Source organism: Anoplophora glabripennis, unplaced genomic scaffold (genome assembly GCF_000390285.2).
Source record: "Anoplophora glabripennis isolate ALB-LARVAE unplaced genomic scaffold, Agla_2.0 scaffold1863, whole genome shotgun sequence".
Classification (NCBI taxonomy): Eukaryota; Metazoa; Arthropoda; class Insecta; order Coleoptera; family Cerambycidae; genus Anoplophora; species Anoplophora glabripennis.
In genome coordinates this window covers 6,569-26,790 of record NW_019418713.1, presented here as the reverse complement: position 1 = coordinate 26,790, position 20,222 = coordinate 6,569, and the positions used below count along the sequence as shown (strand labels likewise).

The window sequence follows — 20,222 nt, the reverse complement described above, 5'->3', positions numbered from 1 at the left end:
ACCTGGTGCAACAGGTGGAAAGTCAAAATTAATCCCAACAAAAGTTCGGCTATCCTTTTTACCAAACGAAAAATCCCACAAAACCTCGACAGACTGACACTATCCCAGGAACCTATCTCCTGGAATCGACAAACACGATACCTGGGCGTGACGATGGACCAGCGTCTCACGTGGAAACCGCACATCGTGGAGACGGTGGCGCGAGCGAAGACCACCAGGGCTAGGCTCTATCCCTTACTCAAAGGTGGAAACACCCTCAGTTTAAGGAATAAGCGAACGCTTATCAAGGTGGTACTTCAACCGCAGCTAACCTACGCCTCCACGGCGTGGGGTCACGCGGCAAAAAGCCACTTAAAGTCATTACAGGCTGTGGAAAACATAGCCCTCCGCACGGCCACCGACGCGCCCTGGTACGTAAGAAACACTGACATATTACGAGACTTACAATACACAAACGCTACACAGACAATAAGACAAAACGCGGAGAAACGATTTGACGTAGCCGCTAGACATGACAATCCCCTCCTCAGGCAAGCCGTTGACTACGTACCCGACGTGACCGACAAACACAAAAGACCTAGACACCAACTTTTTGACCCTGGGTGACCACCCCAATGACCCCCCCCCTGCCCGCTAACCTTTTCTGTTTCAGAGACAGCCAGGATCAAGAAACGAAGACAACGACACACACACACACACACACACACACCCCCATACCCTCCTTAACCCTCCCCTCCCGCGCTAGCCTAAGGGCCACCTTAGCAAAGCGCATCCCAGGCTGCATAGCCGCACTACCCTACCCAACCATACCACACATAAACATGACACTACCCCCGGGGTTTACACAGACGAGCCGGCGAAGCAAGAAGAGCGCCAGAAGAAAGGGCCCTAGCCGGCGGGGCCCAGCCAGGACAAAAGGAGGTCCCACAAACCGCCTACACCGGCCGCATTTGCGGTCGGGGTAGACGACGGATGGGGCCTACCTACGAAGGCTGTCCAGGCCTACACGAGATGAGGCAGGATAAAGAGGGATAATCCCCCTAGATCCCAAATCATTGAGGCCAATTTCTAGCCATGGAATAATGGCGTATCCCTTACTCAAAGGTGGAAACACCCTCAGTTTAAGGAATAAGCGAATCGAACGCTTTAAAATAATGCAAATAACTGATAAATAAGTAAAACTTACCTGGGCATAATCTGTAACAAAGATGCCGACGGCCTCTATGCTTAACCCGGGGATTAGGTCGGTGATTAAGAGGAAGGAAAGGGATTCTTTCCAGATAGCCTTAATAAAGGCAGGTAGATTTTGCTCGTTGCACTACACTTTCACAAAACACGTCTGCTCTGCTCGGCTGCCCGCTCGGAACTCTGAGCTATTAATAGCTACTATTGTTGCCAAATCGAAAGGCCCTCAGGTTGACAGTTGGTCACCCTGATCGTGTTCTGTCAAAAAATGGGTGGTCCAAATAATTTGTGTCATTATTATAACACCTTGATTTAAAATGTTTATTGTATAAACTGATATTTTTACAATTGATAAAATAACTACTAAAACAAATAAGTAAGAAATGTTAATTACTATATCTATTAAATAAATACTTAAAACTTTTAGGAAAAATGTCCACAAATACAAGTCCATCTCATTACACAGAAGATGCATTTGTGTCCGATGCTAATTTTAAAGTAGAAATAAATCAGAAAATGAAAGTACCAGATAAAATTAGTTTTAATTCAGATTTAAATGGAGTTCACCGGAATTCATGGATTGGAGATAATTTAAGTATGAATGTTCCTGAGAGAATATTGGTTGCAGGTCAACATCAGCATGTTGGTATGTGACAAATGGTTTTATATAGTGATGGGCGCTATCGAATAAAAACTATCGAATTATTCGAGAGTTGCAGATTATTTGAATTATTCGATAGTGACTAACGACACAGTATTCGAATAAAAATCGAACGAATGAATTGTAGTTACGTTTACGGCATACGCGGCAGCGGTGCTGTCGTGTCTGTCGTTGTTTACCGATATAGACTGAATTCTTCATTCACGCTACTTTTTAATAAATATTACAAATAAAAACAAACTATTATTCATCAGAATGAAAAAAGTAACAATATATCGTTTCTCTAATATTTTAAAACCCGACAACATTTGTTTAATTGAACTAAAATTTCAATGAATTCATTCATCGTTTGAATACTACTACCACTAGTTTTATCTGATACACAAAATATGTTATCCTTACAATCCTTACTAACGAATGAATACATTCCGATTCATAACAATTGTTATTGGCTGTTCGTCGGAATGAAAAGAATATTTATGACTCAAAATAAATTTTATAATTCAACATTAATATACCTAAATAGGTAATACTGATGATCATATAACAGCGCTGCATTCACCTTCGGGCAGCGATCGATAGCGCTCGATATCAGTCGGAGCCAGAAAGCACGCATTTGTAGTTGTCTAAGCGGTTAAAAGTAGTAATGAATGATTTTATTCGAATGAATTTATTCAATAGTCAATACTATTCGTTTAGTAATTATTCGATAGTGCCCGTCACTAGTTTTATACTTTTTTAAATCTGTCAGAATGTGAGTTTGAAAATTTCCTACAAATTCTCAACTCTTGAGAAGATGGACATATTTTACGGAGTAATTAATTTAATAGCATTTTCGATTTATTGCGTTAGTGCTGCACTGGCTTGCCCAAAATTCATTGTTCAAATTTGAAAATTTGCAACCATTATTTGAATGTTCTGTGTGTTCTTATGACCAAAATGAACTATTTCTCCACTGAGTGCAAGTTCTTTAACACAAGGTTCATGCTAGTTAGTGCAGTTTAAGTATGGCGGAAAAATTCAAAGGTTTGATATGGGCCATAAACTTTTGGCTTTAGGGTGTCCCTTATTTTTTAGTTCTTATTTTTTAATGCATAGGTCTTAGTTTTTTTCATTTGTGCTTAAAACACTCGGAAATAAATTTTTACCCCATTTGGAGAACGATAACCCGTGCTGACTTGCATCGAATCATGTTCATACAAGTTGCGCGGAAGTAGCAGCGGGTACTCGCTGTATTTGTCATTTGTTCTTAGTTAGTCTCGTGATTAATATATTGTTTTACATTTAAAAAATGGCAGTGGAATTAAGAAGCACTAAAAAAAGTATTTTCTTAGTTGGTGACGTGAACCATCAAATAACTGGAGCAAAGTTACCGTCTAACCGTCAATTTCTTGCAGTCCTCTTTTTCAACATTCGCGAAGTTAAATTGACTGTTAATAAAAGCGCAAATCTCGTCATTCGAGAGTGTATTATATTCTGGGAAAAAGCTAGAATCCCTACCAGAGCCATCCCTAACTGTGTAAAAAAACTTGTGGATCTTCACCATGTTTGGAGAGAGTTGCAAAAAAATTCCAAAAAAAAACAAGATGTTTGTAAGCACAGTGAGGAGGACTTTCAAAACAATTTGGATAATTTATTCGATATAGCACATGCTAATGCTTTGGAATGGATGAAAATAGAAGATAAAATCTTTTTAAAAAACAAAGAATCGGGACGTCCAGGATGTTTAGCGGGTGTAGATAAAAAGTTAGCTGAGAAAGAAGAAAGAGCAAGACAGAGAAAATTAAAAGAAGAGAAAAAAAGACATGAGCAAATGTATTCCGAGAGTTTATCGTCATCTAAAACTACACAAGATTTTATTGAAATGCAAGGACATCCCGATCAACCTACCAGCTCTGATGAAAGCCTTGAGGAACCCTTGCCATCGACATCTCAAACGGTAAGTTCTGGAACTACTACAAAAAGAGGAAAGAAAGACTTCATCACTCCTAAGTTAGTTGCAGCTTTAGATAGATGTCAATTAAGCATAAGGGATTCTGTCTATATACTTCAGGCTGTAGTAGAAGCACTAGATCTAAGCTGTGATGATTTTCCGATAAACAAATCGTCTATTCAGCGCATTTGCACACAGAGTAGAAAAGATAGAGCGGAATCTATAAAATCAGATTTTCAGAATAATTTGCCTGAAACGGTGACCGTTCACTGGGACGGGAAATTATTACCTGGACTGGACGTAAGAAGTTCTAAAGAAGAACGCCTGCCAATTATTATTTCATTTGGAGAAAAAGTACAACTTTTGGCTGTAGCCAAACTGGAGAGCTCTTCCGGTCAAGAACAAGCTAAAGCTGTGTTAAACGCACTTTATGACTGGAACCTCTAGGACAAAGTACAAATAATGTGCTGTGACAGAACTGCATCTAATACAGGGCAATTGAAAGGGGCTTGTGTACTTTTGGAACAAAAGCTAGACAGGGAATTATTACTCTTTGCTTGCCGCCATCACGTTTATGAACTGGTTTTAAAATGTGTATTTGAAACAAAAATCCACCAAATCACAAGTAGCCCTGATATCCCGATATTTAAAAAGTTTAGAGACAGCTGGAAAACTATTAATCCTGCTGCTATTGAAACATACACCGACATCGTCTCGCAGCATTTTTGTAATACAATAATAGAAGAATTGTTGACATTTTATAATCGAGAACTGCAAAAATTCATTGTCCGCGACGATTACCGGGAACTGATTGAACTATCTATTATTTTCTTAGGAGGATACTGAGAAAAAAAATAAAATAAGACCTCCTGGAGCAATGCATCAAGCAAGGTGGATGGCTAGAGCTATTTACTCTTTGAAAATATGTTTGTTGCAATCTCAGTTTAAAATTAACGCCAAGGATAAACGAGCACTTCAAGACGTTTGTTTATTCATTGCTGTTATATATGTGAAACCATGGCTTGGATGTAGTCTGGCGGTGAAGGCACCAAATCAAGATTTGTGCTTTTTAAAGAGGATTAAGGAATATGAAACTGTTGACAAAGAGATCTCCAAAGCAGCCCTGAGCCAACATCTTTGGTACTTGTCAGAAGAAATTACTATTTTATCACTCTTTGATGAAGAAGTTGATGAATAAACCAAGGGAAATATTGTAGTGAACTTACAAAGAGAGAGCTTGTATGATTCTGGGAAGAGATACATTCCAACGAAAGAAGATATGTTTGATTATAACAACAACAGCATTTCTGATGATTGGGTTATGTTACATGATATTAGTCCAATTTTTGATTACGATTTCAATTCCATGATTGAAATTTCTGTATCAGCTCTAGTTAAAAAAATATGACACGGGTGTTTTTTTATAATAAAACACTATAAATTTAGAGATAATTAATTCTAATTTATTTAATTCTTATAATGAAAAAAACTTTCTCATATGATTTTTGTAGTTACTAGGTTTTGCGGTGTCGCCGATGATATGCCTTGCTAGGTTTCTAAAAGCATTTCTTTTGTAATATCTTCTTTCAAGATATCGCATAGAATATATTCTTAAAGCAATAGTCGCATTTTGGAAGCATTGTAATAAACTAAACTTGCGTGCATAGAAATCGGCCCACTGCAAACTTTTGACTTTAATTATTTATATTTTTTAAACTATTCATCAAATTAAAAAAAAAAGAAGTATGCTATTTGAAAGACAATTTAATATACTTTAAGCTTAAATTTATTACAATTTATTTTTGTTCCTTAGTTTTAACAAATGAAATTAATGCATGAAACAAATTGACTTTTTTTATTACTAAAGGAAATGTGGTTATTGACAATTATCTAAATTAACACTTAATTTTTAATAATGCATATGACCCCCTCTTGCCTTAATAACATCTCTCAAACGATTAGGCATAGATCTTATTAAGTTCGCTATTGTTTCTTGTGAGGTGTTGTAGCATTCAAATAAGACACCTTAATAAAATACATATTTATTGTTGTGTCCCAGTATCCTTGGCTAGGAAATTTTATACCATCCTGTATCGTGTAGGAACACAATCAGATGTCTAGTTTTTATAACAACCAAAGTCCGGTCGTGCGCGCTTCACGCGGAGTAGGGCGAATATTAAATTCGAAAAAGATACAGATGAACGGACAGAACTTCTTGAGACGCGGGTCAGAAATCGTGAAATCGTTCATTCAACCTGTGCCGTTGTAAAATTGCAACAGAATTATTAGAGTAGGCTCGATGCCGATATTTTGAACTGTACATCGTACATTGCATCACCAGCATCCAATAGCTTTGCTAATAGTCAACTAAAAACTGTCAACTCGCCGGAGGTTGCTCCGTAAGTATAATTGCTGATCTTTTTTATTATTGCAGTTAGGTATACCGTGGTTTAAATATCCACAGGGCAAGTAAGTTAGGAGTAGGCGTGTACCGCGTTCGAGTCCCTCCGATCAGGTTTTACACCTGGTTATGTAATCAGCACGTGTCGCCCTGGGAGCCGTACTCCACACCTACACGATCCCCGTTGTCTCCACCAAGCCTGTTTGCTGCGTCTTCCCCGTGGTTTTCCACTACATAGACTTCCTAGACGTATTGGCATTTCGGCCGATCTGATGTCGTCAGTCTATTTGTCATAGCCATTTCTGGGACCATGGAGCCGCCATTTTAGCTTGTGGATTGGACCACGTGGATAAGTCAGGTTTTATTTTATGAATAACCACAAGATTTTGATTTCCATGCCAAATTTTAAACCTATTTTGTTCACATGACGTAACCATATTTAAATTTTCCAAATTACTCGATATCTGATTATGAGGTATATCTATGTATAACTGTGTATATTCTATCCGTCAACATTTAATTTCATTATGTAAGGTACTTGTGATCACAAATAACCCACTATTTTGACACCGTTATTATATTATTTTACAATTATTCAATACAAAAATCTACATTTGAATGCTGCGTTAACCTTCACTTTTTTTTTGACTTATTATATAGGTATACTTATTAAATGTAGTATTAACTTTAATGCATTTTTGTAGATTAATTTAGAAGGTATATTTCATACCCATTACTTTACTTCATTACATCAAGTATTAGTGTAGCCATTCTTCAGTTTGAATAGTTTCTAATAAAACTGTTTTTAAATTTTATGTTTTCTGGTTTTCTTTCGTGATGTCTGTAACTACCTCAACTCGCCAATGTTATACTTTAAATAGATAAAAAAAACATCTGTATTTTTGATATTGACATTTATCACTTTTCATCAATATTTGTTTACTTATTTAAAAGTGATTGACACCCCTAGAAATAACCCTTAGATTGCATAATATATTTATTCCCTACTTGATGTGAATTAATACTTTTACCTTACCCACAACCTAGCCATAAAAGAGCTGCCGGTGCATAAAAACAAATAAAGTGTGGTAATCTAACAACAAATAAAGAAATAAACGACGCAATAGTGTTGTAACACACTTCTTCTACTACAATAAGTTTTGGGATCGAGGTTGGGGCATGAAGTCTAGCTCAAATTCTTCGTTTTAGCTCATCCCATAAATGTTCAACTGAATTTAGGTCGTGACTGCATGCTGGTCACTCCATAACCCGAAAACCGGCTTCTGATATGTAATCTGGCATAATTCTTGCGGTGTGCAGCCTCACATTGTCATACATAAAAATAAACTCGTGTCCAATGTAGTTGATGTATGGTACCACATGAACTGCTAAAATTTTCTCAATGTACCTAGGACTTGTTAAACCTCTCCCTTGATCATGATTGCCCTTAGTGATGAAAGCAGGGTCGGTTCGTGCTCTTCAATGCAGCATTCTGCAAATCGTTCTTTTAGTATCCAGTACCCTTTTCGTCTTCGGTCGCTACCATAGAGGCATAGTCTGGTCTCATCTGAAAACAGAACAGATCCCCATTGTTCCAATATTTAATTCAGATGATCCCATGCAAAACACAGACGTGCTTGACTATGAGCTGGGGTAAGTTTTGGACCAATTGCAGGTTTTTTAGGGGTCAGGTTACTTTCCTGCAGCCTTCTTCTTACTTGCCACTGACTAATAGCCACTCTTCGAACTTCACGGAGCTGTTGTTGCACTTGAACCGCATTAAGATGACTTCTTAATGTTGTTGACACAATAAAGCGGTCATCACGAGCTGTTATACATCGTTTTCTGCCTGTTCCAGGTCGTCTATGAAAGTATCCAGTCTCCTCATAACGTTGGCACACTCTTCGAATTGTTGTATGTGTCACATCCAATTGTCGAGCAACAACTCGTTAGCTAAGTCCATTTTCGATTAAAGCAATAACTTGGGCAGCTTTTTGCGGTGTAATATGCATTATACTAACATACTTTGAAACTATTGAAATTATGAAAAACGAATAGGTAATGTACAAATTTCAATTGCAAAGGCAATAATATTGATCTGTCACAAGTTTGTTATTCTTGCTATAACCACCACATAAATACAATTCATTTGTTTATCGGTTGCTACACATATAAATAGCAAGCGCTTTTAATAAATTTAAACTCATATTAAAGCATCATTGCCTTTCAAACAGCATATTTCTTTTTTTGATCTGAATAATTTAAAATAAATATATAATTAAAGTCAAAAGTTTGCAGTGGCCGATTTCTATGCACGCAAGTTTATGACATTTTAATACTTTACTTTGACACTTGTCACTTATGTACAATCAAACTTTTATAGCTCAAACTTCGATAACTCAAATTTTTGATAAGTCGAACAAATTGGTTAGCAATAGCATTAGCAGTGAGAATTTAAGGTTATTTTTACTTGAACTAGAACTTCTATTACTCGAATTTCTTGATAACTCGAGCATAATAATAGACACTTTTAGTGTGACGTCACATATTTAGGTCACCCATAACAAATTGTCATAGTTGAAATTGAAAAACTTACAAAAAACGATATAAAAGAATATTTCTAAATTTAAATAAAGTAAAAATTTAACATTAGCGTTGTTATTCCTAATGCGCTTGCTCGGAAAGAATAGCCTCATACACAGGTGAGATCTTGTTGATATGATCATCACTGTCATCATTAGCTTATTTTCTCTTTTCTTTAATTTTGCCATTTTCTAGTTCTGCTAAGTATTTTTACTGTTTCTCTTGGTGTTGTGCTGTGTTTATCGAGTGTTTTTTTCTTCAAGTGGTTTATTATAGACATACTCTTAACCATAACCAAACTTTTCCAGAATAGCATCTCGTTGTGAGGCTACTTTACTTACACAAAATTATTTTTAGTGCGCATGCTCAGTAACATTGATATACTTTTAATTCATTAATTACTATAAAAGTCAATATAGTTCTGTTTTAAATAGATAAATTCCATAATTCTTTTAGTTTGTCACTTGGGGATTGAAACTTTTTAAATATTTCTAATATTACCAGAATATCGCGATATTTAAGGTCATGGAGTTATGACAAAGAAGACATTTTTTTGGCACTTACGTCAAAAGTACATAACGTCAAAAATTGATCTAGTAAAAATATTGGGAAATTCTTCATGACAATGTGCACTATATCAAATGTCAAACAACATAAAGTTGTCCAAATGCAGTTGTCTTCTACATACGTTATGTATTGCCCGTTTTAATCAACGTACTGTCACACTACACATCGCCCAATGTACCATCTGCTATAACATTTTTTTATGTACATAATTTTATTTTACCCGTCACGTTTTAAAAAATTGAAAGACAGGTAAAAACTTAAATTTTAAATAATGTTTCAGATTATTTAGGAAATTTGGCACCTTTTATATCGCATTTCATAACTTAATCGTCTTTAGCTTGTCTGCAGTTTGTTTTCTGCAGCTACATAGTGTGTATGTTTTGTTACTACAGAAGTGTAATTCGTAACATTTTTTTTGCTGTTCGTTAACATGGCCCCAAAACGTATGTAAAATACTTTAACAATTGAAGATAAATTTAAACTAATAATTTAAATTTGAAGTTTTTTTTAAAATGAAATCAAAAAATCCGCTCGTCAATTATCAATAATTATCATAACTGACTATTTTATAGGAGAATAAAGTACATATGCTCGTAAATATGTATATATATTTACAATATATGTATTAGTGCCTATTATTGCAATAAACAACTATAGCCGTTGTAACAATATGTGAAATATTTTTTTCTCAAATAGTAAATATGTATATACAGGGTGGTCCAGATTTTAATAGACAAACTTTGGGAAAGTACTAAACAACAAAAATTAACATCACTTTGCTCTATGTACATAGGCGCAGAAAGCCAACGTTTATGAGATACAGGGCGTTGAAATTAACAAAAATAAAACAATTTTTTTAAATATCTGGAAAACCGCTTCATCAAATTTATCCAAATTTGGTACACATTTTTTTTTTCAAATATTTCTCATATGTATGTACACAGTCCTAATTCAAAAACCAGTGGTGGAGAAACAAAGATATCGTTTCCTTATTTAAAGTAAAACTTCTACGCCACTGAAATAATTGGTAATATAAATACATTTTATAACGGTCTGAAACATTCCAGATGAAAACTGAATGGATTACGAATTATGAGACATGTTATCTAAGTAAACAAAACGTTGAAATAGGGAAAAATAAAACGAATTTGGGTGGTCCAGATTTTAATAGACAAACTTCGGGAAAGTACTAAAAAACAAAAATATCTTTGCTTTATCAACATAGGCGCAGAAAGCCACCGTTTATGAGATACAGGGCGTTGAAATTATCAAAAATAAGCAATTTTTTTTAAATAGCTGGAAAACCACTTCATCAAATTTGTCCAAATTTGATAAAAATTTTTACTATTATAGCAAACATGTCAGCTCAACTTTCAAGTAACACGAACATCAAGTAAAGTCATATGAAAAACAAATAAATTAAATCAATTGCTCGAAATATCCATCTCCAATCTCAATGCATTTTTGGCAACCGGTGTGAAATTGGCGACTAAAGTTGGCGACTAATATTTCCAAAGATAACCGAACATTCATGGGTGGAGGTACAAAATGTATTGCATCATAAAGGGTAATATAATATGTATCTCTTGTTGAAGAATTGCAATACCGAATGTTCACATTTTTTACAATTTTTGCTTTTTTTTATTAAAGATTTCATCGACTCTCAACCTCCCCACTTTAATTTAAATAATAATTAGCATCACCGCTAGCACATAAACAAAGTAGGTATTTAAATTGTTCCTTTTTACAAAAATAATACTATCTCCGTTCTCATACATAATAAGTACTCCATTTTTTCTGGAAAAATAGTATTCGGTGTGTTATTTGAAATGCTGAACTTTCATCGACTTGCAAGTACCGGAAGGGTTGTTTTAACAACCCCGAAATTTGAAAATAATAATATCACCGCTCTCATACATAATAAGTATCTAATTTTTTTTGGAACAATAGTATTCAGGGTGTATTTTGAAATGCTGAAATTTCATCGACTCGCAAGTACAGTAAGGGTTGTTTTAAAAACCCCGAAACGTGAATATAATAATATCTCCGCTCTCATACATAATAAGCACTTCATTTTTTCTGGAAAAATAGTATTCGGGGTGTATTTTGAAATGCTGAAATTTCATCGACTCGCAAGTACCGGAAGGGTTGTTTTAACGACCCCAAAACGTGAAAATATGTATTAATGTCTCCGCTCTCATACATAATAAGTACTTAATTTTTTCTGGAAAATTAGTATTCGGGGTGTTATTTGAAATGCTGAAATTTCATCGACTCGCAAGTACCGGAAGAGTTCTTTTAACAACCCCCAAACGTGAAAATATTAATATCTCCGCTCTCATACATAATAAGTACTTCATTTTTTCTGGAAAAATAGTATTCGGGGTGTTATTTGAAATGCTGAAATTTCATCGACTCGCAATTACCGGAAGGGTTGTTTTAACAACCCCAAAACGTGAAAATAATAATATCTCTGCTCTCTTGAAATGCTGAAATTTCATAGACTCGCAAGTACCGGAAGGGTTGTTTTAATAACCCCGAAACGAGAGATATTATTATTTTTGTAAAAAGGAACAATTTAAATACCTACTTTGTTTATGTGCTAGCGGTGATGCTAATTATTATTTAAATTAAAGTGGGGAGGTTGAGAGTCGATGAAACCTTTAATAAAAAAAAGCAAAAATTGTAAAAAATGTGAACATTTGGTATTGCAATTCTTCAACAAGAGATACATATTATATTACCCTTTATGATGCAATACATTTTGTACCTCCGCCCATGAATGTTCGGTTATCTTCGGAAATATCAGTCGCCAACTTTAGTCGCCAATTTCACACCGGTCTTTTGGCATCTTTTGGTTATAGAATTCACAGCAGCTCATATTAAAACTGGATGTTGCTTCAAATTAGTGCAGGCCCTATTTAGCCTTTGCACTAACTGGTCTCTATTTGCTATAGGAATGGCATAATTTTTTAGATTACTCCCAATCTAAAATATTAAATATACATTTTTTGCTGTTTGGTATTTTCCCGAAGTTTGTCTATTAAAATCTGGACCACCCTGTATGTACATACACATATGCACATCTAATTCACTGCACAATAACTCGAACTCTTGATAACTTGAACTTTCTTTGTGTCAAGTCATGGTTCGAGTTATCGAAGTTCGATTGTATATACTGTCAAATCTATAATTAATTCAAGTAACATTTGTCAGACTGATAAGCAACGGACTACTCAAATTAAATGCTAAATTACGAATTGGTGGGGTTTGAAGAAATATGGAATGCAATTTTAAAATTATATTTTTTTTCAATATAGGTAGGTACGTCTTCAAAAAATGAGTCGTGCTCATTTGCTCCAATAAAAAATTATTAATTATGCAATTATCTCGACAAGGAAGCCAGGTATTGACTTGCAGTTTACATTATTCTTTTATAAATTTCATGTACTTTCTCACAGAAATACCACTGTAGTATGGTGCCATTCCAACATTTGAAAAAAAAATTAAAATCTGTGAGATTGTTATGAGACTCCTACAATTTTTTCAGATAGATAATTTAAATCGGTCATAAATTCTTTTTCAAAGAAACCAAAGTTATTAAAAATCAGTTCAATTAATACAAAGTTATGGGCATTTTTTTTGCATCCCTGTATCTCTTCTATTTGTCTAATCAGAAAAAAATTATTGTGACCAAAGTTGTAGCAAATTATACAAATTATTTAAAATTTCTGACTGTGGTAAAATTAATTCCCCTTAGGGCGGGTTGTAGAAAGAAGAGTTAAGAATTAAACGGAGTTTAATATGCAAAGAGTGTTGTACCGATATAGTTTAAGATAAATTCCTCGTTTAACCAGCGTTTTAGTTTACCGACCATATTTCGCAGTTTAAACTAAGTTTATCAAATATAATATACATTTTATTGATTTTTCCGTGGACGAAAGATTCTTTGTTATTTCCATTTATCTCTATGGTTATTACACTAACTAAAAACTGACTTATAAAGTCTATCCGTATTTCTTAAAATAATAGTAAATTCCAAAAGTGAAAACAAATATGTACCTAATGTACATAATGTACCAATAATACTAATGTACTTAATGGTGGATTTGTATTATTATACTGATGATGAGGAGTTGAATGAACTGGTAAATCATACAGTATACAGTTCATCGGATACCTAAAAACTGGGTATATTTTTGGACGCAATATAACAAGATTCTCTCTTCTTGGTGCACGGGTTTTTACTTTTCTCCTTTTCTTTGTCCATATTTAAATACTGTGTTTACATTATAAATACTAAAATTTGATAATAGTAAGTCGGAAATTAATTATTCTCAAAAAGGCGCCATATTTCTTTAGTAGTTCAGATGCACGGATATCGCGGTTCTGACGAACGAAAATGTACTGCCAACTTTGTAAAATCGGCTGTTAGGTAACCGACCTTTAATTAGTTATTGTACAACACACCATTTGATAATTTAAGTTTAAAAATTATCCCAAGTTTTTGTAAACTTCGTTTAATCTGTTCTTTCTACAACTCACCCTTACCAAAATTTCATAGAAGTTTAGGATTTTCTAGTAGGCCATGTTTTGCGTGACTTCATAAAAATTTTTGTAAGTTATCACATAAATTTGAATAATTCTGCAAAATAACTTTAATTTTGAAGAAAGAAGTTTCAATACACCCTTCGAACTCCTCCTGTTTTTCTTATATCAGAGTCGAAAATTTCAGGAATTCAATTCGATAGCTTGACAAATAAGAAAATGGAACATATAAAAACTGAATAGAAAAACAGTAGCATAAAAGTGGGTGCGTTTCTTAGAAAAAAGTACAAGAGTGGCATCCTGTGGTGCGAATGTATAACTTTATGATGAAAAATAATTACCTACATATTGTAGGATGTAAATATATGCTTTTTGAATTTTTAAAAGGTATTTTATTCCATTTTCAAAAATAGGGAAACTTACTTTGTGAATTCAGTACGTTCCTTTGGGATTTCTTTTTCTGCAGATCGTTCAACTCTTGTTTGAATCTTCTTTTTACAGTGCACTGAATATCTTTTATGCAGTTTGCTCAACTCTTGTTTGAATCATCTTTTTATAGTGTACTGAGCACAGTTGTATAATTAAAAAATTTACTATCAATTTAAGATGACACACTTCTCACCCGCGAATTGACAATAAAACATGCAAAATTTAAATAACCTACGCAAATCTATGCTAGAGCCATCCCTTGATTTTTCATTTAATGAATAAAAAAAAAACACTCGAAAATATTATTTTTAAATTTAAATGACACTTGATAGTTATTTATGTCAACCTAAACTGAGTAAAAATCTGAAAATAAATTCTGTGAAAACATGATTAGAATTCGTAACAAAAAGTATGTGCAATTCGTGCAGTTGTCCATTGCTCACTTGTGCGGATCAGCGCTCAACTCCACTCTCGTGGGCAATATACAACTTACCGCACATATTGCACAATATACTATTTTAGTCAATGCTAAAAATGTCAGTTCACATGTTGTTCAATGTATACCTGTTAAAAAATTATTTAATATATTTTTTTAGGTACAAGAGCTCCTCCGCGGGAAATTGTTTTTGATAATTCATTGCTTCCCTCTGAGCCTTACCCAACAGATTTACCAAGGGTAGCAACACCTCCTAGAACACTAACTTTAGATAAATATCCTTTTCCCGGAGTACAGAATTATGAAGAAGAGCGAGAAGTGGAACAAAGCCTTGTTTTCAAACCTAATGCCAAAGTACATATAAACGATTCAAGTATTCAAGTTTCTAATTCTTTTAGAGAGTCTACTCCTATTGGGGGTGGTAATGAGGGTCTGACACCTGCTGAAGAGGTTTTACATTTACGTAGACAGTTGGCTAAACTTAATAGAAGAATTATGGCATTAGAATTGGAAAATTTAAACAGACTTCAAAAAGAAAAGTTTGTTGTAGGTTTTGGAATTGCATATTTTCTTTTAAAAGTTATTATATGGATGAACAGAGATTAAGATATGAATTAATTAGAATACTTGCTATATTTTCTTTCTATTTTAAGTTTGACACAAAAAATTTATTGACACTGGTATTGTTTTTGTAAATCTTATTTTAGTTAGAAATTTTTTAATGTATATAGAATGTTTCAATAAACTATCAAATATGTACAACTGAGTAATTTTTGGATGTAAACACCAGTGACAGTTTCTTTTCTAATTTAATTTAAAATATCACTGAAATATATAAGACAAAGTACAATACAATTAAGAAAACGAAGACATTTTTAACATGTTGACGGACGACGTCTATAAACGTTATTGTCGAGAGGTGTGCTGTGACACTTTAATTTTACGTCTATGAACATCCTATAGTCTTCTCCATATCTTGGCGACTACGTTCATAGATGTCGGATTTGCATGGTTTACCGTTGAGGTGTCACAACAACCTAGCTAGAAAAACTATTTGGTGTTATAAGAAGGTAATATTTTACCTTTTGAATATTGCAGTATGGAATTCATACTTCTTATATATAAACGGTGTCAAAAAAATATCTTATTGACTACAGGGAAGATATAATACGATCTCTTATAGACCTGGGAGATGTTTCAAATGGAAGAATTTGTGTGAAACAAGGTGCCATAAAAAAACAAAGGTCATTCAACGATTCAGTGTGCAACATTTTCCAGAAATAATTTCTGTTCCTGATAATCACAAGAAAACAAGTTTCTTCCTCAAATGTAGGGCATGTACAAAAAATAAAATAAGAAAAGAAACAATACAGATGTGAAACTTGTCCAGATAAGCCTCCATTGCGTCCTGCTCCATGTTTTAAGCTGTGGCACCAATAATTATTACATGTTTTTAATAAAACGTCCACTCAAATATGTTGGTTTCATATGTCTATGTCACAAACTGTGTAGAAAAATGTGTGTAATCTGACACCGGCATCTGCAGCCATTCGATTTTTTCGTTATAAAATTGGTATCTATACAAAGTAAGAAATAAATGAATATAACTATTTTTTTTTAAAACAAATATGTTTTGGTAATGTTACGTAGATGTCACTAAATGCACTTGTCTCTATTTCGAACTGTCCGTCAACGTGTTAAAAAAAATAGATTATAAAAGTAGGTAACACAATAGTCCTAGATTTATTTTCAACTTACGTAAAATTAAAAAAATTCTAAAACGGTTTTTGCCAAACAAAATGGAAGAAATAATTTTTCTTAGACGTGCTATTGTTAATGAAAAATACTAATTTACAGAGAAATCTTTGTTAATATTGCACATTAGTAACATTTTGCCCACTTCTCTCTGCAGTCCTACAAAAAAATTTAATAGCGCTTTTTAGAAATGGAGTGTTAAGCGGTGTATCCGGAGAAAATTGACTCGGATCATACCACTTCACTGGCGAAAACTATATGGCAGATATTTCCCATTAAACAAGAAATTTTACAATATGTTTTAACAAAGTTGCATTCATTTTAATTATGTAATTTTACTATGTAAGGTACTTGCAAATTTGCTAAAATATTTCATATCAATGATTTAACTAGTCAATTGGAAGTGAACAACAATGTTTCAGGAACATAGCAACTTGTTGCAAGTTATCATCTACTTTATAAAACATATGTTGTAGTGGAACGGGAATATTTATATCACTGTAACTTTTCTCAAAAAACATCCAAGTAAAGTTTCAGTTTAATGCTGATATAATTTTTTTTTTTTAAATTACCAAACGCTTAACATCAAATTTATGGTAATCGTTTAATACAAACACGGTGTAACATGGTATTTCTAAAATAGGTAATATCACATTTCAAATTTGGGACTAAATGGTACATTTTCTATCCCATTTGTGATTGGTCGTACTTTTCTATAAAGGTTGATTCAAAATTTAGTACAAAGAATTTAGGGGTGTATTTTTGAAGTCAAAATAAGACTTTCCTGTAAACATAGGTCCACAAATGCTTAGGTTTCGATGTACAGCTTTTTATTTTTTCGATTTTTTAGGAATTTCCAAATTTGAATATTGGCATACAACTTGGGATACGAGAGTTGTTTAGGATGCTAAATTTAAATATGTCATTGATTTTGACGCTGCTTGTAGAGGGCGCCACCTATAAGGGTACGCTTGAATTAAATTGGCCCTAACTTTTAGCTACCCTGTACATTTACATTTCATATTAGTGCCTTTATTCCCCTATCAATTGTAAGCAAAAAACGTATACTTGGTCGAAATCTCTCAGAGCAACCGTTTATTGTCTGATGAAGAGTTAAATTTTCAAATTTTATTCATTACGGTGAAACGGTATTATTAACGGGGAAAAAAATTAAAATTTATTTTCACCATAAGTAATGCAATGATCTTGAATTATTTTACATACTCTTAACATTCTTTACTCTACAGTTTTTGATACAACTAACCGTTTTCAAGAAAATCACTGCTGACTAAACGGTAGTATTGTCATTATCAAAATACATAGAGAAAAAATATAGTAGGCTATGACTACTTAGTTTACAACTATTCTTAGAGGTTTTGTGTCAAATTTGTTGAAACCTAAGACTCTTAGGAATGATACAGGCAAGAAACAGATTATTACAAAAAAGAGCAAAATAAAAAATACCCAAATTTTTTTAACCTTAAAAATAATTTGAAAATACAGTATGGTGTGCATTTAACTCTTCATCAGCCAATATCTCGGAAACTGTTATTCTGAGAGATTTGGACCCAGTATATCTTTTTTGCTTAAAATTGATAGGGGAATAAACACATTAATATGAAATGTTAATATACAAGATAGCAAAAAAGTTAGGACCAATTTAATGCAAACATATCCTTATAGGTGGCACCCTCTACAAACGGTGAAAAACAATGACATATTTAAATTTAGCATCCTAAAAAATCTAAAAAAATAAGAAACTAACACCCTGTATTTTGAAAACTAAGTATTTGGGGACTTACGTTTATAGGAAAAAAAGTCTTATTTAGATCTCAAAAATAAACTCCAAATTCTTGTACCTGTATAGTGCTATTACATATATGGAGGCCTCAGAAGCCAGTGTAACTCACTTTTCTCTGGAAAATAAGTTAAGTATTGAAGGTTTCTTCATAAAGTTGAAATGTACATATGAAATGTTTATATCTCCATAAAATTAGTATCTTTACGGGAATCTTTATTTTATTATAATTTTCTCATTTTCTATATTCAGTGACTTACACTTATTGGCTTTCGAGCCCTCCGTAGGTATCTAAGTGTACTATTACTGTTGTTTGCTGTTTTCGCACTTGCATGGTCACGGTCCTCTTTATAACGGATGATGTAAAAAAAATAATATTATAGTGAAGTGAATAATTCTTTTTATGAGTTGAGACATCAAAGCAGGATCAGATAAAAGTAAAAAAATACAATATAATAATTTAAGCTTCATAAACATTGAAAACTTGGGGGTATAAGAAATATGTCAACAAACGTTCATTTTTATCAGTGGAGTAAAAAATTTTTTTTATCTATATATGTATGTAGGAAAGATGTGCAGAAACATAAAATTTCAAAGTTTTCGACATCATGTACATTTTTATCTTTATTCTTTTGTTGAGGTATTTTGCCATCTTTTGAAAAAAATTTATAAAAATTGTTTTGCCTAAACCAAAAATCTCACACTGAAAAAAGGAGATAAATACAAAAACACATTACTTAATATCGTGCACTTTAAAATGTCGTTAACGTTTCGAAAATCTACTGTTTTTTGACTTTTCGTTTTAATAGCTTTGACAGTTTACATTTGTCAATTAGTGCAGCAAAGTGTGCAAAGCAAGCATATTTGAAGATTGCGGTTTTCAGTAAAGTCCCAACAAAACTGTAAAGATAAGTTGTAGGAAGATTATCAACAAGTTTACAATAAACTCGCCAAATTAACGTTTCCTTGAAAAGCTGTTATAACTTTGTCGCAAATTTCTTGCAAATCGCCGTAAAAACTTTTACAACTTTACCATTTTATTAAAAAATTGTTGGCGATGTTGCAGTAATTTTATTTTGCTTAGTGATTTACTTCTTCATGTAATAGATATAGAATAAGATATAGAATCAATTATTTCTTATGTGAAAATTATTTTAAACACACTGAAAACTGATTAAAATTAATTGCAAATAAGTGATTTCAGAAAAAGGCAGCACAGTTCTAGAGTGCCTTCATAAATGATTACAAGCCACGTGATCGCCGAGCTTAGGCAAGCAACATTGCAGGGCTCGTACTAATAACGAAAAATCCCTAAATATTGACGTCACCATCATTAATAATTCCTTTACAATGAAAAATGATAAACCGTTACCTCTACGCTCGAAATAGAATAGAATCTTGTGAAAAATTACATCAATCACCAGCCTGTGAAGCAGAATGTTGTTTTAATGTAATCTTGATCTTATTGTTTTAATAATTTTTAATTTTACTGAAATTTAATTGATAAAGTGAAGGAAATAAAATTGTCCAAACAAAATAACTGGTCACATGGCTTGTAATCATTTATGAAGGCTCTGTATAAACCTCGAAAAAAGTGGAACATAAAGATTAGGGTGAAAAAGTGACTTCTTTCTTCATTCACTGATTAATATTAACAGTCCAATAGCACAGAAGATAAAACAATCAGAATTATAAGTTGGAGTGGTGGGAGTAATCGCGCAGATCGGTGCACGCACCCCCCACTTTTGGTATGCGAACAAAGTGGCGTAGTTACAAAAGCATTTTAGCCATTTTATGAGCCTGTTTGTCGATTTTTATCCCGAGCATTGAGCATTGGCGTTTTACGTGATTTATTTTGTTGTGGAGTAAATAAATGATTGTTCGAGTATATATATAATTATTCTATAAGGTACTGTAAAATTAAGG

At 33.4% G+C, this 20,222-nt stretch overlaps 1 protein-coding gene across 1 annotated transcript; it reads left to right on the top strand.

Annotated features, from left to right (window-relative positions):
* Positions 1–1,442: 1,442 nt before the first annotated feature.
* On the top strand, positions 1,443–15,502 carry LOC108916372 (transport and Golgi organization protein 11). Its single transcript, XM_018722605.1, has 3 exons — positions 1,443–1,561; positions 1,613–1,831; positions 14,904–15,502. The coding sequence occupies exons 2-3, from the start codon at positions 1,618–1,620 to the stop codon at positions 15,347–15,349; spliced, it is 660 nt and encodes a 219-aa protein (XP_018578121.1). The 5' UTR covers positions 1,443–1,561; positions 1,613–1,617; the 3' UTR covers positions 15,350–15,502.
* The last annotated feature ends 4,720 nt before the right edge of the window (positions 15,503–20,222 follow it).